We start from the raw sequence: 18,917 nt of genomic DNA, 5'->3' as shown, positions 1-18,917 counted from the left end.
ATTAGCACAAAAGCTTTGGGAAAAACAAATAATAATACCATTACAAGATTTATTCATGAGGTTTAACGAACTTTTTTTTCCGGAGCCCGTTCCAATTGAAAAAATCATATTAATGTCATCACTAAAGAAGGAAGGCCTGGGCATGGCCGACTAGTATAAAGATTATGGCCTGTCCAAGAGGTACGATACGTGTTGCCATCTATTAATAATTACACTTAATAATTTAGCAAAATTTTAATTTGACTTGACATTATGGGACTTCAAAACGTGTAATGGTGGTTTGTTTGGGTATGAATGCCTTTGTGCCTTTCAAAAGGTGTTAATAATTCTTTTGTCGATTTTGAATTATTAATAGATGGCAGCACGTATGGTACCTTTGGCATTCCTTTGGACAGGCCATAATCTTTATACTAGTCGGCCATGGCCACAGTGAAACCGAAGGCTCAGCCTACTTTAATCAGGGCTAAGAAAACTTTTCAATAGAGCAGACAACACAAAGAAAACTGAAGACTGGGAACCCTATAAAGAGCACCGGAAAGAGTTTAAGAAAGAATTAACAAAAAGGAAACGGGAAATGTGGAGATCCTTCTACAGCGACATAACGTCGACTGCTTCGGCCGTCCTCCTGCAGAGGGGAATAAGCAGACTACGCCCTATCTTGTTATCAATGTTTCGGGCGTGTGTGGCTTTCAGCTACATACCGAATGCATGGCGAAAAGTAAAGGTTATCTTTATATCTAAGCCAGTAGGGCAAGATTACACCTTAGTTAAATCCTATAGACCAATTAGCTTAACATCATTCTTGCTGAAAACGCTAAAAAGACTCAGCAAAAAACAAAAAAAACGCTTTGAGCAAGTAACTTCTATATCCAAACCAACATGCCTACATCCAAGGAAGATCCACGGATACGGCCTTACACACAAACCGCATAGCGTGGGCAATGAAGGACAAACTCTCCACCTTAGGAATGTTCTTGGATACTGAAGGATCGTTCGATAAAACGACCTTGAAAAGCATAGAATTAGCCCTACAAGAGCACGACGTGAACCCCACCCTGAGTAGGTGGGTGACCGGTATGCTGACGAATAGGGAAGTACTGATTAATGTAAGTGGCACTGAGATCGAGGCTGTTGTAGACAGGAGATGTTCCCAGGGAGGAGTAATCTCTTCTGTACTGTGGGATACCATCGTTCACAACCTAATACGACCGACGCCTCAGTGATCTTGGCTACCACACACAGATGATCTAGTCATTTTGCTGACAGGAAAAAAAGCAGACACATTATATGAAATAATGCAAGCTGCAATAACAATAGTCGAGGAATAGTGCAGCAGGCATACCCTCTCCGTTAACGGAGAGAAGACGAAACTAATCCTGTTCACTAGGAAAAGGAAAATTGGCATACTACAGATGCCAAAAAAATTTAACACAATGCTTCAACTTCGGACGAAGTCAAATGCATGGGAGTTGTAGTGGAGTGGCGACTGAACTGGAAGAAGCAGGTAGATAATAAACTGGAAAAAGCACGCTCGGCTCTTTGGCAATGTCGTAGGGTGGTGGGAAGGTCTTGGGGTCTAAAACCCTAAGATCGGCCTCTGGATCTACACGGCAATAGTCAGACCGATCCTGTGCTACGGAGCTCTAGTTTGACGGCCCAGAGCCAGACAAAACAGTACAGCGCTTGAACACGTTCAGAGAATGGCGTGTCTCAATGTTTCAGGAGCAATGAGAACCACTCCCACAGCGGCTCTGGAGACACTTCTTTGCTTCCCAAGCAGCAGACTGTCGTCTAATTCACGTCAATTTTTGGTCATAACTCGTCGGCGACGTCATTCGCCCAAAAAATCACGTGATAATGACGAGATTTTTATGACTTACTTCTGACGTCAATTAATGACGTCAAAAGGCCGTCCTTTCTTGGTCATTTTTTTATAGATTATATGATCAATTAGATATCGATCGTCGTATTCTTTAAAAAGTGGCCTTCATAATGCTTAATTATCTTTAGAGCAAAAAAAAAAACAACGGCTTTATTAGAAATACCCCAAAGACAAGTTTTTTCATCTAATAATTTCTAATCAAATAATTATTTCTGAAAACTTGTTTATACTCTGGAAGTGTTATTTTGTAGGTACCTGCTTGGCAAATTATAAATAGAACATCCGGGGTTGAGCGTATAATAGTGAAAAGACCCCACGACACAAAGTCATAAAAATTCTTTGTCCATTGTCCCTAAAACGGGACAAGGTTTTGAAGAATTCCTTCGTCGAATTTTGATTTTATAAAGACGTTTATAAAGTGATGATGGTTACCAAAAAAATTAGAGAGTGATTTAATATTTAGTTTTATTAAATTTATTTCATCTAATGAAAAAATAATGCTCAACTTCCGTATTTACCATACAATACATCAGATGTTTGAGGCGTGCATTCGGACTTTCCCTTTTTTCGGTATTTATGTTTATTGCACTTCACAGTGAAGTATCCCAATATTTCCAGTTGGTTCTCAACTGCCGAAACTTTCTCGTGTATCCGTTACTCACTTCATTTTTAACGCAGTTTTGTGAAAATTTCTGTACAGTGTGGGTTATACTTATTTACACTAGGTAAGTTAATATCTAATAAAGTAATCATTTTAATTTTTACATGTTTCTGTTATTTTTGATAAATGATAACAGTACGTAGATAACAAAAGCAGTTTTTTTAAGAAAGACCACCATTAATCACTGAAGATACTCCCACTGATTATGAAGAACTTACGGTGATTGTTTTTGAAAATGAGGCGCCATAAAAAAAAAGGTATATTACTGCAATTATTTATGTACTAATGCTAATGAACATAGTTTTATTCTAGATTTGAAACAAATACAAAACACATGTGCGAAACGAAAGAAATGCTAAAGGAAACGAGTGAAAAACTCTCCAACATGGAAACGTCATCAAATCTGACAACTGAAAAAGAAAACAAAAATAGAAGTTATGCCGCCAAGACCACACCTAAACAAATTTTGACGAATTACAAGATTATCTTTGCCTATTAGAATAAGCAGATTTCTTTGTAAGTTAAAAAAATACAATGAATTCATATATACATATAACATAATTGTTCCGGCTCGAGGGATCGATGTTCCGGCTTGAATTGCCAATGTTTCGTACAATCCGAATCGTAGTACCAACGTTTTTTGTAATCCGGTTGATACGACCATGTATGGTCTTCCGAATTGTACCTTGATTATTGCTCGAAGGACCTTTGTTTGTTATAATTGAAATAATGGACAGCGTTCGGTTTCGGTTTTGATGTTTAATATAGGACGGTTACAGAAGTACTAAAATTACAGTGCTATTTACAAAAACAGGTAAAGATACCCAAAAGGGTCAGTGGCCGCTTCCGGAAATGCAACACATAATATTGGATATTATATACAGGTAGATGCCTGTAATACTACGATATTTTTGATAACTTACTATACATGGCACATTTCGCTTCATTGTAAAAAGTATTGACAACGAGATTTTCTTAATAGGCTATACGTTTTTGTCAATGCAACCATTTTACGATTATCCGTTAGATTCAAGTAAATTTAGCATTTTTAAAATGCAGAATTTGTCTTCTGCTTTAAGCTGTAATCCCTTAAGTTTAGTAATTTGGCTATTATTGTCCATAGACGAAAAAATGATTGCATTTCCATTAATCCATGCACTCTAATGGGTTTTTCTTTTCAGTGCAATAAATTAAGGCAAACTTAAAAAAGTTAGGTTATTAATATGATTGTTAAAACAGAATTAATTCTTAACGGTACTTTTTTGTGTGTTGGGGACAGTCAAGTCGTCGTGAATTAGAAAGTTTTACAGTGTATTTTCAAAGCAAGTAACTTCAACAATGCGATTCAACTGTCTTTTCCCTTTATTTTAGTTTTTTTTTATATATTTTTTGTAAATAGATTTCTTTGTGTTTTTAAGAATGATTTATAGTTTATTATAGTTTTCTTTTAATATTCTTTGTAACTAAATAGATTTCTTTGTGTTTTTAAAACTGATTTTTCTTTAAATAGCATATTTTATTGCAACGTTTATTTTTGATTATATATTGTATATTATCCTTTTTTTTGTTTATAGTAATTTGACTGGTAATTACCTGTATGTAGATTTGTTTGTGTTCTTAAAAGTAGTTTATCATTAATTTGTTTAATTGACATATATTTTTTTATTTGTTTATTGAAGTTCATTGTTGGTTGTACAGAATTGTAGTAAATTTAATTTTTTTACACTAATTTGTTTTAACTTTAATTAATACATATATTGTTTTGGGGTTTACCTGGTGATTATAACGAATTATAATATTTTATTTAAGGTAAATAACATAAAAATATAAAAGTATTTCAGCGTTTTATTTATTGCATATTTTTTTCTAAAAATCAAAATAAGTATAAAAAGCGTCTTAAAATGGACAATAAATGCCGTCTATAAAACGTCAGTACATCACGTCAATAGTTCGTTACAAAATGACGACTCTAAGACGTCAGTACATCACGTCAATAGTTCGTCAGAAAATGACGTCATCTGGACGAGACATTTGACCGTCATTGGTACGTCAATATCACGTGAAATCTTTGGTCACTATGACGTAATTGATGACCATTTATTCACGTGAAAAAGACGACATCATGTTGCCTGGGATAGCACCTCTTAACTTTCACACAGAGGAAACGGCAGTGAGGACGTCTCTAAGACTTCACTCTCTGGGAGTATGGAACAAGCAAGGCCAAATAACGAAGCACACTTGTTAAGGATGGGTTGTGACCGAATGGGCACAAAATTAATACATGAGAAGACATATAGAATATTAAGGAATGATAATTCAGAAGCAAGAGCCAACATCGATGGTGACAAAACAGATAGTGGTTCAGGAGCCGCCATCTACTACGTACAGCTGAACTCACAAAAGAGTGTACCTCTCGGCACCTACAGATCTGTCTTACAAACAGAGTGAATAATGAAATAATGCTGAGAGCTAGAATCCTTGCTGAACGTGAAATGGCCAACAAATCAAGATGCATACTTACTGACAGCAAGTCTCCACTAGCCCTAAACAGTTACATGGTTCGATCCGGGCTGGTTTAGGAGTGCAGACAAACGCTAAGGTATGTAATAGTGTAATAGTGTAGAACTTTGTTAGATCAAAGGACACAGAGGCCAGATGAGATGGCGAAGCGAGCCCTTCTGGGATCCCGAACCGGCAATCACGCCTTAGGTCGCCCTCTCGAACGAACTCGTAAAGCAATATACCTATAGACGCCATAAGCAAATATAGACGATGTTGAGCAGCTGCCGGCAGAGTAGAGCTTATATAGTGACACCAGACCGTAAGTTGACGAAATTTTATCTATCACTTTCAAGGAACAAATTGCGTAAACTAGTAGGATTCCTTATGGGACATCACCAGTTTAACAAACATCTACATATGACAGGAGTGGTAACAGACCCAGGGGCTTATTTTCGAACCGCTCGAAACGTTTACGACTCACCGGTGACTCGACTTACACTCGATTCGAATGCCGTTGTTATTCATACCTGACTCGCACAGTCGAACGGTGTCAACAATACGAAACTGTCAAAATCATTGAGATGAGTCGTATACGTCTCGACTCGAACGCTTAAGAATAAGCACCCCAATCTGTCTTGGATGCAATGAAGAAGTTCTCTTCTGCTGACCACATTCTTCGTGTGTGTCCAACGCTAGTCTCCTACACAAAATCCAAACTAGGGGACATCTGGCCTAGTATGGCAAAAATCAGGGAGTTCCCACCCTCTCTATTACTCAATTACATTCAAGCAGTTGGGTGACTTGACGAGTATAGGAGCGGGAAGACACCCTGATGTGCACTTAGGGAAGACACAATGGGCCCAAAGGCGAGGCCTAAGTGCCGGCTGACTAGGGTCAGCCTCCATAAAATTAGAAATCCAGAATCCAGACAACCGCGAATCATTTCTAAAGGTAAATTTTGAAAAACATTTAATAACCAATTGGTGTTACAGTCAAAGTGTTCATTCCGTCAATGTATACACTGACTAGCCAATGTATGCATTGACTGATTTGCTCAGTAAATGTGTTCACAATGGACGATATGTAAGCTTTAACTAGTCAATGTATACATTAACGGTTCCCGCTTAGTCAAAGTATGCACCAAATAATACATGGTGACATAACCTCACATTGTACCTACTGATGTTTTAGCGGTATTTGTGATTAAGAGGTCTATTTTGTAACTCTTAACGATCTCGCTAGAGCATCGTTAGCTTACGATAATCGTTCCCATAACGATTTTGGTACCGATGGCGATTTTGTAACATCTATCGTCTCGTTACATAGCGATCGTATCGTTAGAATGTCATCGTTCCGGAACGATAGGTTTCAGCTCACCGTTAGAAGTGTCAGAACACGTTAGAAAAGTATTTATACAATGAAGAGGAACGTTTTGGTGCAAATATGGGTAGAGAAGGTAAATGTAAGTAATTAATGTATGTTTGGATTAGGTTGATAACTTATTATATATTTTTTTTACTGCAGAGACAGAATGAGAAATTTGTCTCGGGTCTTAAGAGATGTAAACGACCCCTTGATCGTTGGAGAAGAAACCTTTAGGAAGACCTACCAACTGTAATGGGAAGCGGCGAGAGGCACATTTCCAGAAATACTGCCGCAGAGTTCTGTATTATTCACCAGAAGTTGCAGGAAAAATTATATACTCATGTGCTGTTTCACACATCTTACGCATAAGAAATATTGAAAATGACGAGATCAATATTGTCTATGACAAGGAGAACGATAATAATGAAGAACTTGAATATGAAGAACACAATTTACTACATGAATGGCATATCACAAGAAATAATTTAATAATACAGCATTTTCAATAATGTATTTATTATTTTTTTTACAACATAATGAAATTATTAAACAGTTCCTCTTTCATATAGTCTTAAATTTCTGGCCTTCTTTCAAACATTGAATTTCCAATCTACAAATCTCTGGAACACACAGTGACGTTTACTTACCAGGCAGTACATTGTAATTAGAGTGTCCTATGTTATATTCTTGATGTACTAAAAAACACAGAGGTTATGGTTTATTGTGTAACAGTATTTATAAAGATTAAACATCTCAGTTCTCATAATTGATTGGTCATGACTCATGACTAAACAAGATGTTCACTTTGTCTTAAACAAAGTGTTGATGTAAGCAGAATAATTGCTAATAGTGGTACGATAAATTATAGTAAAGTACACATTTTTAAAAAGAGTGTTCGGGCGATTAATTAATTACACATACCTCTCTGAACTGCTGAACACTTTTTTGTGGTCCTCCCACAGAATTTAGTTTTGCTACCAACCCTTCCCATATCTTTTCTAAAAGATCTGGGTTGTCCGCTACGAACTTTTGGGCCCTAAAATCTACATTACCTTCTAACTCCTCCACATATAACTCATGTTGCTGTTGGGTAATACGCTGGGCCCCTTTACGTTTTTCCATTGCTCCCGTGAACGTATTGTAAACTGAATTTCGTGTTAGTGTGATTATTTTGATGTTTTTCTTTTATAATTATTGTTTACTTACATGTTATAAGTTCACAAATTTGTCCAAACTTCAATCAGTAGCAAAACAAATGTCACATGTCACAACAGAGAACAACGTAATCTAGACGCTAAACAAATCTAAATACTACCCATTTTAAAAACATTAGATTCATCGTTCCGCTAACGATTTCAAAACTTTACGATTACGATAGTGTTTATAAAATTGGAAATTTGTACAATCTCGCTAAACTGATTTTACGATTGCTTCTAACGATTATCGTTTGGGAACGAGATCGTTCTGGAGCGATAAATTACAAAATAGACCCCTTATTGTTTTTGTGTGGTGTGTAGATAATATTAAGTGTTAGTTTAATATTATCTACAATGGATAAAACTGCAATAAAAGCAAAGTTTGTTGTCTTCTTCGTTATCGATTTCGACATGCTAACCCTTTCTTTTATTAATTTATTATCATCTGCAAACTTAAAAAAAACTAGCTACATGTGAGTGTAATTCCTGGAAGTTTTTTCATTTATCCTATCTTATCTGTACAGGTTTAGAGAACAACATAGAAAGTTTAACTTTTTATGTTATTTCTATTTCTCCATAAGCATTAGTGAATATACTGTTCAACACAACTCATTTTTAATAAAAATGTCACTTGTATTACTTCTTCTCTGAGCTCCTCAATTGTGATATTTAAGTATTTCTTTTTATTGAAGCTTTGACTAACAGACTACAGTAAATGCATACACTGTCTAGTGAATATGTATACATTTACTAGTAAAAGTATCCATTTCCATGCGCAGTGAATACTTTGGCTAAAACCCTACGTCAATGTATACATTGACTAGTCAGTGTATACACTCGCTGAAATGTACGCTTTGACTGTAACACATATACATATTTAGCTGCATATTTTTAATAAAGTGGTGCATATTTTGGACAAAAATGTGTGCATATTATGCGCATATCTCTTCGATATTTTGATGCATACAATCTGAACCTTACGTATCAGTACTCTACAAGTACAACATTACAGTCCCAAACTAAGCCGTTCATTTAGAAATACTGAGAAATTAGTTTTGGTGCAGTTACTTCTTAAATTCATCTGCTTCTATGAGAAACCAAGAAAGATGGTAGAGACGTTCCAATATATCTAAATGATAGATCACCGCTGTCGCTTTGGATGCATCAAACTTTAAGATCTGCATCGATCCGTCTGACCAGTCAACTAGAATATATAATATAAATTTGTAACGAGAATAATCTAGGTTGAACGATCAGTTTAATACTGTGTTGCCCGAAACAGGATGAATTTATTAGAATAAATTTAATTTATTAGTCTTTTTACATGTACAATATGAACAAACATATCCATAACACCTGCAATTAAAATTAAATATATAGCTAATATGTAAAAGATAAATTGTGAATTATTAATTAAAATGGGGTATCACATACCGTGAGTGATAGTGCTGATGAAGAAAATTAATAAGTAATACAAAACTACGGGTAGATAAAATAAATAACGCAAGTAGAGAAACAACTGGAATAAAAGAAAAAATACTAATTTACTCATTAAATAAGCTCCATCGTTTCATTCGTTAAGTTAGAAATAATCAATCAATGTCCTTACAAGTTGTCATCCAGTATTGATTTAGTAGATATTCCGTAAAAATATATTTCAAATTTGTAATTCATCTATTTGTAAAGTTCAATGATTTTTATAAATACACTAAATTCTTGGATTTGCAGACTCACTAATTTTTCGCTGATAGATGTTGTATTTAGACAACAGTACTAAATTCTTTCAGTGTACTCACGCGTAAAGTTGCTTGGTTAAAACACTTTTTTACAAAAAAAACTAAGACCAGCTAAACCGAACTGGCCTTATATTAACTTTACCGTAGCTTATTGTCAGATTCTGATGTTTTTCCACTAACATCCAAATAATCGGTTGCGAATAAAACCCAATTACGAGTATTACGACTAAATATAAAATGTACTTTATCTTCTTCAACATTAACATTGAAATCTGTCTAAATATCTAACAAAGATTTCGTCAGTTGTATTTCTATAAGTCGTTGTACTCTCTTTTAAGTCGTTCAACATATTTAAATTCAAAGTGTTTCTACAAAATTAACTAAAAGTGCTGATCTCGTATTTTGTAATTGATTACAATCTCCACAGAAATTATCACTTCAACCATGTGGTCTTAAGAACACACGTTTGTTTTTGTACTATACAGTTAGCCACCTGAAGATTAATCGCTCCGACGTGAGGTTCTGATTCTTCACTGCCAGTTTGCCGCTTTACCCGAAAAAGTTCGTATTCAACGGAATTGTATCTAAGCAGTGCAGAGATACACAGCTGATTATTCTTCCCTGACTCTCTCGACTCCTCAACTCGAGTTTACCCGAACGAACGTTTCATTCGGAAACCTAACGGATCAGCCTCATTCACTGTCCATGAAAAATGCCTTTCTAAGTTTTCACTTCAAGAGTGTACGCTAAGTTCTTACATCAAGAAGAAACGTTCTTTACTACCAGATTTGCTAAAGTAGGAGTCCTGACACAAATTTACTTTCACTTTAGATTCCACGTAAACAGCATATTAAGAACAGATAAAATTCAGACCAATGCCTATATTTTAGAGTACTAAATAATTAGAAAAACATGTTTAAACTATAACAGACCTTAATACTGAAAATTTACTGATTATTTACTATAGAAATAGTATTCCATACAACGTAATAGAAACTAAATTTAAATACTACTCTTATACAGAAACTTTTACTTATATTGCTATTAAAACGATCAATTAGTCAACATGCAATGATTCCTGTCACCCATGTCTATCAATATCAATAAATTTGTTATCTAATTGCCATCATTTTGATTATTATTCAACTTTTTTTTTTCTTAAAATCAATAGTAAAGTTAAAAAATGAAATAAAGCGTGTACTTGAACCACCTTTATTTTCTTCCCTAGCGACGTAAGGTAATATATTCGTCTTAATTAGAGACTTTGAAAGTATACATTCTTAATATGGTGATGTATGCAAAAGTTATTTTCGTTACAGTTTACATTCCTTTACAAATAAGTGGACAAGATTTGTCAAGTAAGTACTTCCAAACATATTAATTAAGTAATTATTTCAAAATAAGCTGTATTTATGCAGTTTTTTATTAAACAAACGTGGGAACTACGGTAGTTCCCACGAAAATGTAATTTAAATTGAATAGTTCATTTGTTTAATTATAAAAAATGTAAATGAAAAGTTTATGCATTAAATATAAGCGATGGAATCTGTGATTTTTGAAGTAAAGTCAGAAACAGAAGAAAAAATTTGTTTTCCAAAAAGGGTCACAAACACACTTTTCAAAAAGACAAGACATACATACGAAGATAATATTTGAGCAAAAACACAGTTTTTTATGTAGTTTGTTAACACTACAGCAGAGAAAACAATATTTTAACATTTACTTTCAATTGAAAAATGTCGTTTTTTTCATAACGTTTAAATTTTTGTGAAAACAAATAAAAACTTTACTTCTAAAGTAAATCTTCATATAGAGTTAGCATAAATTTTTACACTCCTTTATGTAAACCAGCGTAAAGGAAAAAAGACAATAGTAAATTTGTTTGATATGTAATACTTACTACAGTGTTGAATTGAACGTGTGGGGAAATACAAGAAGCGTTTGATAAATGTTATGAAATCAAAATACGAAAAAGGGAACATGACACGTTTTGAAGAATAATGGGACTTCCCCCGGTCATTCATGCTAGTCTTCACTAGCATAAAAGAAAAAGCCGATAATCCTAAGACAAAAGTAAGTAGTTGAGACGACATTAAAATAACATTTAATCCATATATTATTGCAAGAATTTAATGCCAATGCCCGCAGTAGATTCACATTTGCAGGTTCAGATCTCCATGCACGAAAAAAAAAATGGGTTATTGGAACTAATAATAATTACGCCCACATATTTAATCCATATAAAACCTTTCAGCATTATAAAATGGTCGATAATGTGACTGCATATTAGTACACCAATTTTAAAACAACTTAATTATTTTCTCCACCGTGTAAAACAGAATATCAACACTGAATTAGTCATAAAAAAATAATTATAAATTGTGAACATGCTTTATTTTATCATTATCTTTTCAATGGAAATGCAACACTTTTCCGTCATAACAGTTTGGTAATCATTTTTCCACTATGTGCTTCGTATTTTACTACTTTTAAGTACCTAATTCTTCAAGGACAGGGTTAAGTATAACTTCCAAGAATTGACCTAATTCGACTCATTAATATCCTTTAATATCACGAAAGCAGGTTTAACTAAAACCAACTTCCCTATTGTATTTGCAAAACTAAAAAAAAATAATAATAATAAGGGTGGATGATAAGATCGTGTTCATTGTTGGAAGAGTTTTAAAAAAATTTTCCAGATAGTAGACAAAAACTTCTGTAAACATTTTCAATGATGGTGAAAGTATTGAGAATCCAGCATAAGCAGTAATAAAAAAATATTGAATAGTAAAGTTTATTCGACCAAAGTATAAAAACTGTACACATGTCAAATCCAACAATAATTTTCATTATAATTCCTATTCATTTTCTATTGTAAATGACACCCCGAACCCCCTGCGCGGCGGGGGCGCAAATTCCAAGGGGGTGCCATTGGCAGACATACAGACAATTTGAAATATATTCAAAATAAACAATCAACGGAAAATACTGTAATATTATCAGTGTACATGCTTAACTTCGATTTATGTTGATACATCGAAAGAATGTCGTAGAAATTTTTTTGATGTAGATGAGTTGTTTCTTCAAAACAGAGGAATAAAATTATTAATTAAGCCACAATAAAACAAAATGTTTTGAATATGATTATTATTTTTCTTATTTGGTCATAATTAAACAAAGACGTGGGTTTTTTCACATTATCTAGAAAATGAAGTACTTAAGTTCATCACTAAAAAATTGGTGGAACGCTATAAGTACAGGGTTTCTATAAATGATTATGGGGTCGCAGTAGGTCATGTAAACGTGCCGCCTCTCAGATTTAATTGTAGGGAGATTCGTACCAAGTGCCCAAGGACGCGTGACAAAGATCACACATGGACCACACGCATGTGTATAACTGGTTGCTTCATACTCCCCTATATCACAGCATAGATATCAATCAGTAGAGACGGCTCGCCGTTTTTCGTGACCCGTTTTCGTTGGTGGTCGTTCGCATTATGACCGAATGAGGGCGCCCAACTGACGTCTAAAATATTTGAAATTTGGCAGTTTTGTTACAATATTTTTGCCAGTTTTGCTTGTTTAAGACTGCTTTTCCGGTAGAATTGTACAAATAGTATAAAAATGTAATTTTCACAATAAAAGGTAAAGTCTTTGTCCGATGAATTTTCATACCGGATCCCTGTTGTGCGTCTTATTCTCTCCCTCGTGTTTGGAATTCTTGGAAAAGATAGTAAACATAACACATTTTTTGTTTAAAAAGTCGTCGCAAACGAACAACAACGGTGGTTATGAATAAAATAAAAACTGTAACAAATCATCGTGTTTATAAATTAAATATGGACTTTTCTTTTTTCTTATTGCGATTCACGATTATACGATTTGAGCAAACTAGACAGTTTGCAATAAATTGCGTACACGAATCAATTTTTGAAATTGTAAATGAAGTGATACTTTTTAAATTGGGTGGCGACATCTAGGAATAGTTTAGGCAACGACCACCCATGACGGCTTAAAATTCGGGTCAGAAAGAACAAAGGCGCCGACACGAGCTGTCTCTACTGATTGTTATCTATGCTGTGCCTATATCACAGTATAGATATCAATCGGTAGAGACAACTCGCTATTTTTACTGACCCGTTTTCATGGGTGGTCGTTTGTCTTGTGACCGTATGAGGGCGCGCAACACAAGGTACTTCTATAGCCACTAGATTACATATAGTAGCGACATCGGGTCACTAACTGGTCCCACTAGTGCTGCCAACTTAAAATCCAGGCGAAAAATGGCGCCTCCTTTAAATTAAAAATTGTGTAAAATTAAAATTTGATACACAAAACAGGAAAAATTGTTATTATTAATACATTTATATATATTAATTATTGATTTTAACGCAAATCTCCACACGAATAACAGAACATACTTGCAATAAACAACAAAATGATGTTTTGAGTTTTGACAACAAAACAGGCTTTGACTCTGTGCTACGTTGTAGTATATGAATCTCTCCAAGAAAATGGGGCAAAAAAAGCATATGTATCTCCTATTATTTTTATTCATAGACTTTGAACTGTACACTATTGTTCTGTTATTTTGGTTACGTTTTTTTACATAAAAATACACCCTACTTCTTATATATAATTTAACAATACTTTCAATTATGTTATTGCCGCAGGTACAAAACATTGTTTTTTCCAAACTGTTGAGTACCATATTGCATATTTGATCATTTTTAATGTTATTGTTATTTAGAAGATGTAAAGTGTTTCGAAATATTTTTTCCATCTTCACAAATCGGCATTTTTATTGAATTTAACGCAAATCTCCACACGAACAACAAACACACGCACTTGCAATTAACAACAAAATGGTCTTTAGAGTTTTGACAACAAAACATGTTTTGACTTTTTGTGCTACGTTGTTTACACTAGGGTAGACAACACAAAACACAACCAAAACATCTGACATTTAGTTACTTCAGTGCAACCAACACAATTTGGGACCAGCCAGGAGACCCAGGTGACGCTACTATATGTAATCTAGTGGCTATAGAAGTACCTAGAGACCCTAAATAAGAGAGTCTGGCCAAAGCGTCGCTTGGTTTTCATTGGTGCGGCCATCTTATATCACATTCTGTTTGAAAACGTATTGAAAACGGTATGTCTGGTTGCAGATACGCTTAAAACTGTCAGCTGTGACTACGGTGACATTTATTGCGTTGTTGTGATTTTATATTAGCCAATAACACGTGACGTCATGTTGTGGCGGGAACTCAGCGTTTGACAAGCGCCGTGAAACTCCGTAAGCGACAATGTTAACATTTTCGCATTTTATTTAAAAGTGTGGATATTTATCTAGAAAATAAACACGTCAATAGCTTCTTTCATATCTTTTCTGTGTATCAAGGTGTTTTTTTTGGCGATTTGAGTTTAGAAATACATAATAACAATAAAAATACAGAACGCTGTTTTGGTCTGAATTCCTCGTCACCCAAAATACATCCGTGTGTTTTAAGGGGGTAATCGGAAATTAATATTTTCGTTTGACGCTAATGTGACGGGTTTAAGTAAAGGTGTGTGATTTGTTTTTAAAGTATGGATAATTTAAGTGATTATGCACGATGTCTTTCCGTCGAAGACAAACACCGATATGTATAAAAGTTAAACAATTTAAACGGCGTAGATCCTTATACAATGAGTGCAAGTGATTTTAGTTTGTGTTTAGACGATGTCCCTACCATAACAATGAATACCATTCTAAACTTTTTTATTTTTAGAGTAAGTAAAATAACCCACAATAAAACTCGTGCCTTCAAAAGTCTAGAGACATTTATTCAATTTTCTCTTTTTTAAACAACTGTGTCTTTCAACATTACAAGTATTATGAGTGGATTTATTTTGATATTCTAAATTTTGTGATGGAACATAATCAGGATGATCCACATCCGACAAATCTGCAGGTTTACCTAAAAGAGTACCAATGTAGTAATTTGTTAGAAACTGTAAATCTAATAGGTAGGTATTGTACCTAAAATAAAATGATCCGAACAAACATAGGAATACTTTACTTTGGCTTCGTTAAATCCACTCGTTTCAAGGCTTTTAACCAAAGCTTCCGCCTTTTTCCCCATCCTGTATATATTTACCATTATTGTTACTAATTGCTGCGAAAGGAATATAAAATTTGTCCGCATTTCTGGTGCTTCGATTTGCGCAACCCACAACAGCACAAAATTTAGGCATTTTCTCCTAAAATACAAAATATTATAATATTAAGATGCTAGTGTATTTAAAAAACATTGATGTACATTAACAAAGAATTAATTTGCAAAACAAATAATATAAGATGCAGCGAAGTTAACCTGTACATCACATTGGAAAACATTATTTTTTAAGCATATTCAAACGTTATCGTGCGTTTTACAGATATCTACACAATCTAGAAACTGTAACAAACTTACCAAATTATAAAAACACAGTTGACACACTCTCAAATTTAAATGAATTCCGAAAATATTAGCATTGACTCTTATGAGAAAACCGGCTAGTTGTCAAACGCTGCCATCTTGATGACCTCGGATGACGTCAGTGTATTTGGCTAATTGTATACGAAACAACTGCCACCGTGTAAATTACACCGTGACAGTAAAATACTGTGGCAAAAGTATGGCAATGCATCATGGTGTAAACTAGAATAAATTTATGTTGATTGACTTTTTTGTTTTATTTCCGCTTAAGAAGATTTTTTTATATTGCTTCATAACATGTACGAATTTTTAAGCCATCTAGTAGTTTATAGTTATTTATAAATTGACAGTTCTTCTCGAAGTCTAAGAAGTCTGAAAAACTTATTTTGTGTTATCAAAATTATAAGGGGAAAATTAACCCGTATCTAACCTTTTTAGACGCTACTGAAGGAAAAATAGGTAAGATTACTATGTAATCTAGTGGCTATAGGTACTTCTCTTTCTTACACATTGGGACATTGAACTGCGGTACTTTGGTTATCTAGTGACTTTAATGTGAAATATTTGAAATTTGGCAGCTTAGTTGCATTGGTTTTAATGATCTAAGGCTGATCTTCCGGTGTAATTATTGCAGTTAAGTGTATTTTCACAGAGATATTTTAAAAAGCGTTGTTTACGTTTTCATAGGACCATTGTTTGCTGTTTAATTTTTTTGTAAAAAAATTAAATGTACATATATTAGTGTTTTCTAATAACGTTAAATTTTACAACCATTTACAGCCATCATGAAAAAGAAATTAATGAAACGTAAAATCGTAATCAGAGAAGCGGGCCACATCTAAATTTCAAGACGACATCTCTGTTATAAGGCGCTTAATTAATTATTTATTATAATAGACTGTGTGGTTTCTAAGATCAACTAGTTACAAAATGTTATTGTTATTACACTATTTTTAAGTCTTTTCCAAAAATTAATTTGCACAAAGTGTAGTAAATTGTGTACACGAATCAATTTTAAATGAAGCGTTTGTGATCGCTTTTAAATTGGGTGGCGACATCTAGAAATATTTTGGGCAACGACCACCGATGACGGCTTAAAATTCGGGTCAGAAAGATCAAAGGCGCCGACACGAGTTGTCCATACTGATTGATGTCTATACTGTGCCTATATTTCTAAAAAATAAAACTAATTCATTACGATAAAAAGAAACAATTTTTTTGCGGTTAAACATCACAGTAAATGTTGAAAATGTTCATCATTCTGTTCAAGGCACATATTCACTCTCTTTTTAATTTCAAAAATGTTCTGTAACATCCTTTCGTCAATACTTTGGACCCTTTTTTTAATTGTTTAATTCTGCTCAAATCGTCGCAATCATCAACAGTTTCCTCAGATGAAGTCTTCCACGAGATTTCTCTTTGTTGATACTGCCACTTCGAACAAATCTGTTGATTACATCTCTAATGTGGACCTTTAACTATGTTTCTTGAATTATTAAATCACGATATTTGACCAGATATTCTTGCTTACAAGCGGTTACAAAATACACCCACTCTTGGTTTTCTAAGTCCCATTGCAATAACAAGACATAAGTATGAAAATGTCTTGTTCAACAGAATAAACCATTTTCACAGTCTTCGCTTCCTAGCACAAAAACAAAATTTTCCTACGCAACCACCAAGAGTTCTGAAAATGACTCTTTTGTTGTTTTGAGCTAGGATCAACGAGAATTACTGTAATTCGCACTTGAAAAACATTAAAATAATAAAAACGACGACTTTAAATGACAGGTTACAAATGACATTAGACATTAATGTGACAAGTGAGAATTGTCATAATGATGCATAATCACGGGCATAATTTCAGAGAAGCAGGATTTTTGAAATCCATGGCCAACTACGCCATTGGTAAAATTTGATTCTACGATTTTCGTTTTGTGATAATCTCTGTAAAGTAAAAACTAGCATAAATAGGCATAAATAACACCCCCACAGTCCCTGCGGCGTACGGACAATGTGAAATATATTTAAAGCACATAACTAACGGGATACAATGTCCTTCAGCACTAGGTAATAGCAATAAGAAGCTCAAGTGTTTATTTAAGTTTATACATCGAAAGAATGTCACATAGAATTTAGTTTCATTTGAATGAGTTTGTCTTCTCAAAACAGAGGACTAAAATTATTAATTAAGCCACAATCGAACAAAACTTTCTAAATATTATATAAAAACGTGTGTATTCTTACATTTTCGAGAAAATGGGGTGACTCGGTCTTAATTTGACCAATAAAAAAAATATGTGATGACGTCATCAAGATAAATAAGAAGCAGTAATAATACTATTAATAAAAATCCTTTTCTAAAACCGCATTAATTACCTTTTAGTAAAAAGTTTATTTTCATTGGAATAATTAACAGTTTGTTATAGTAACAACTTCTCCAAGATTTTCAACAGTGATGAAATTGGTCCATAATTTCTAACTTTGTTCACCTTTTCACTGCCTGGGGGTAGGTATGTAATCAAGTTTATCTCGTTTCTGTCTATCTGTTTATCGTCTGCCGTCTGTCAGCGTCATGTCGATTTTTATTAAATATTAATTGTTGTCAAATTTTGTATGTTCCTTAGAAAAATTGTGTAGACGGTAAAACGCTAACCAAAATTTGCCTTATCATCCCCACCGACTGTGATATGACGTCACCTCCAACTTTTACAATAATAAATGTTATTTAAATTTTGTAATGTAACACACTCCTGTACTTGTAGTTTATGAATCCGTGTCTGCTTTTTACCCCAGACATCAGATTTTCGGGAAAAAGTCAAAATTTTATAGCATCTTACAATTTCACTTTGAAATTGCAAAACCGAATGTTTTGAAAGGTTTTAACCAATATTCTACAAGACACACGATATCGATTAAAACAGCTTCTGGCTAGTTTAGTATATTACGATGACACTGTGCACTTAAAAATAAGAAAGAAACAAGTATTTTACACCTCTTAGACTTTGATTGCTATATTTGATAATTCATACTTTTCCTTGTTCTTTCAATTTGTTCACATAATGAAAGCGAGAGTGGTTTACATCGAGATCAGCGTTTCCATTATTCTTA

The 18,917-nt window shown here is 33.9% G+C and overlaps 1 protein-coding gene across 1 annotated transcript; it reads left to right on the top strand.

The window, feature by feature from the left end:
- The first annotated feature begins 574 nt into the window (after window positions 1-574).
- Window positions 575-1,223, top strand: LOC135129402 (uncharacterized). Its single transcript, XM_064056580.1, has 2 exons — window positions 575-827; window positions 895-1,223. The coding sequence occupies exons 1-2, from the start codon at window positions 575-577 to the stop codon at window positions 1,221-1,223; spliced, it is 582 nt and encodes a 193-aa protein (XP_063912650.1).
- The last annotated feature ends 17,694 nt before the right edge of the window (window positions 1,224-18,917 follow it).

This window comes from Zophobas morio, unplaced genomic scaffold (assembly GCF_036711695.1).
Source record: "Zophobas morio isolate AGI-343-1 ecotype UQ-CSIRO unplaced genomic scaffold, CSIRO_AGI_Zmor_V1 ptg000002l, whole genome shotgun sequence".
NCBI lineage: Eukaryota > Metazoa > Arthropoda > Insecta > Coleoptera > Tenebrionidae > Zophobas > Zophobas morio.
This window is presented reverse-complemented; position numbering and strand designations above follow the sequence as displayed.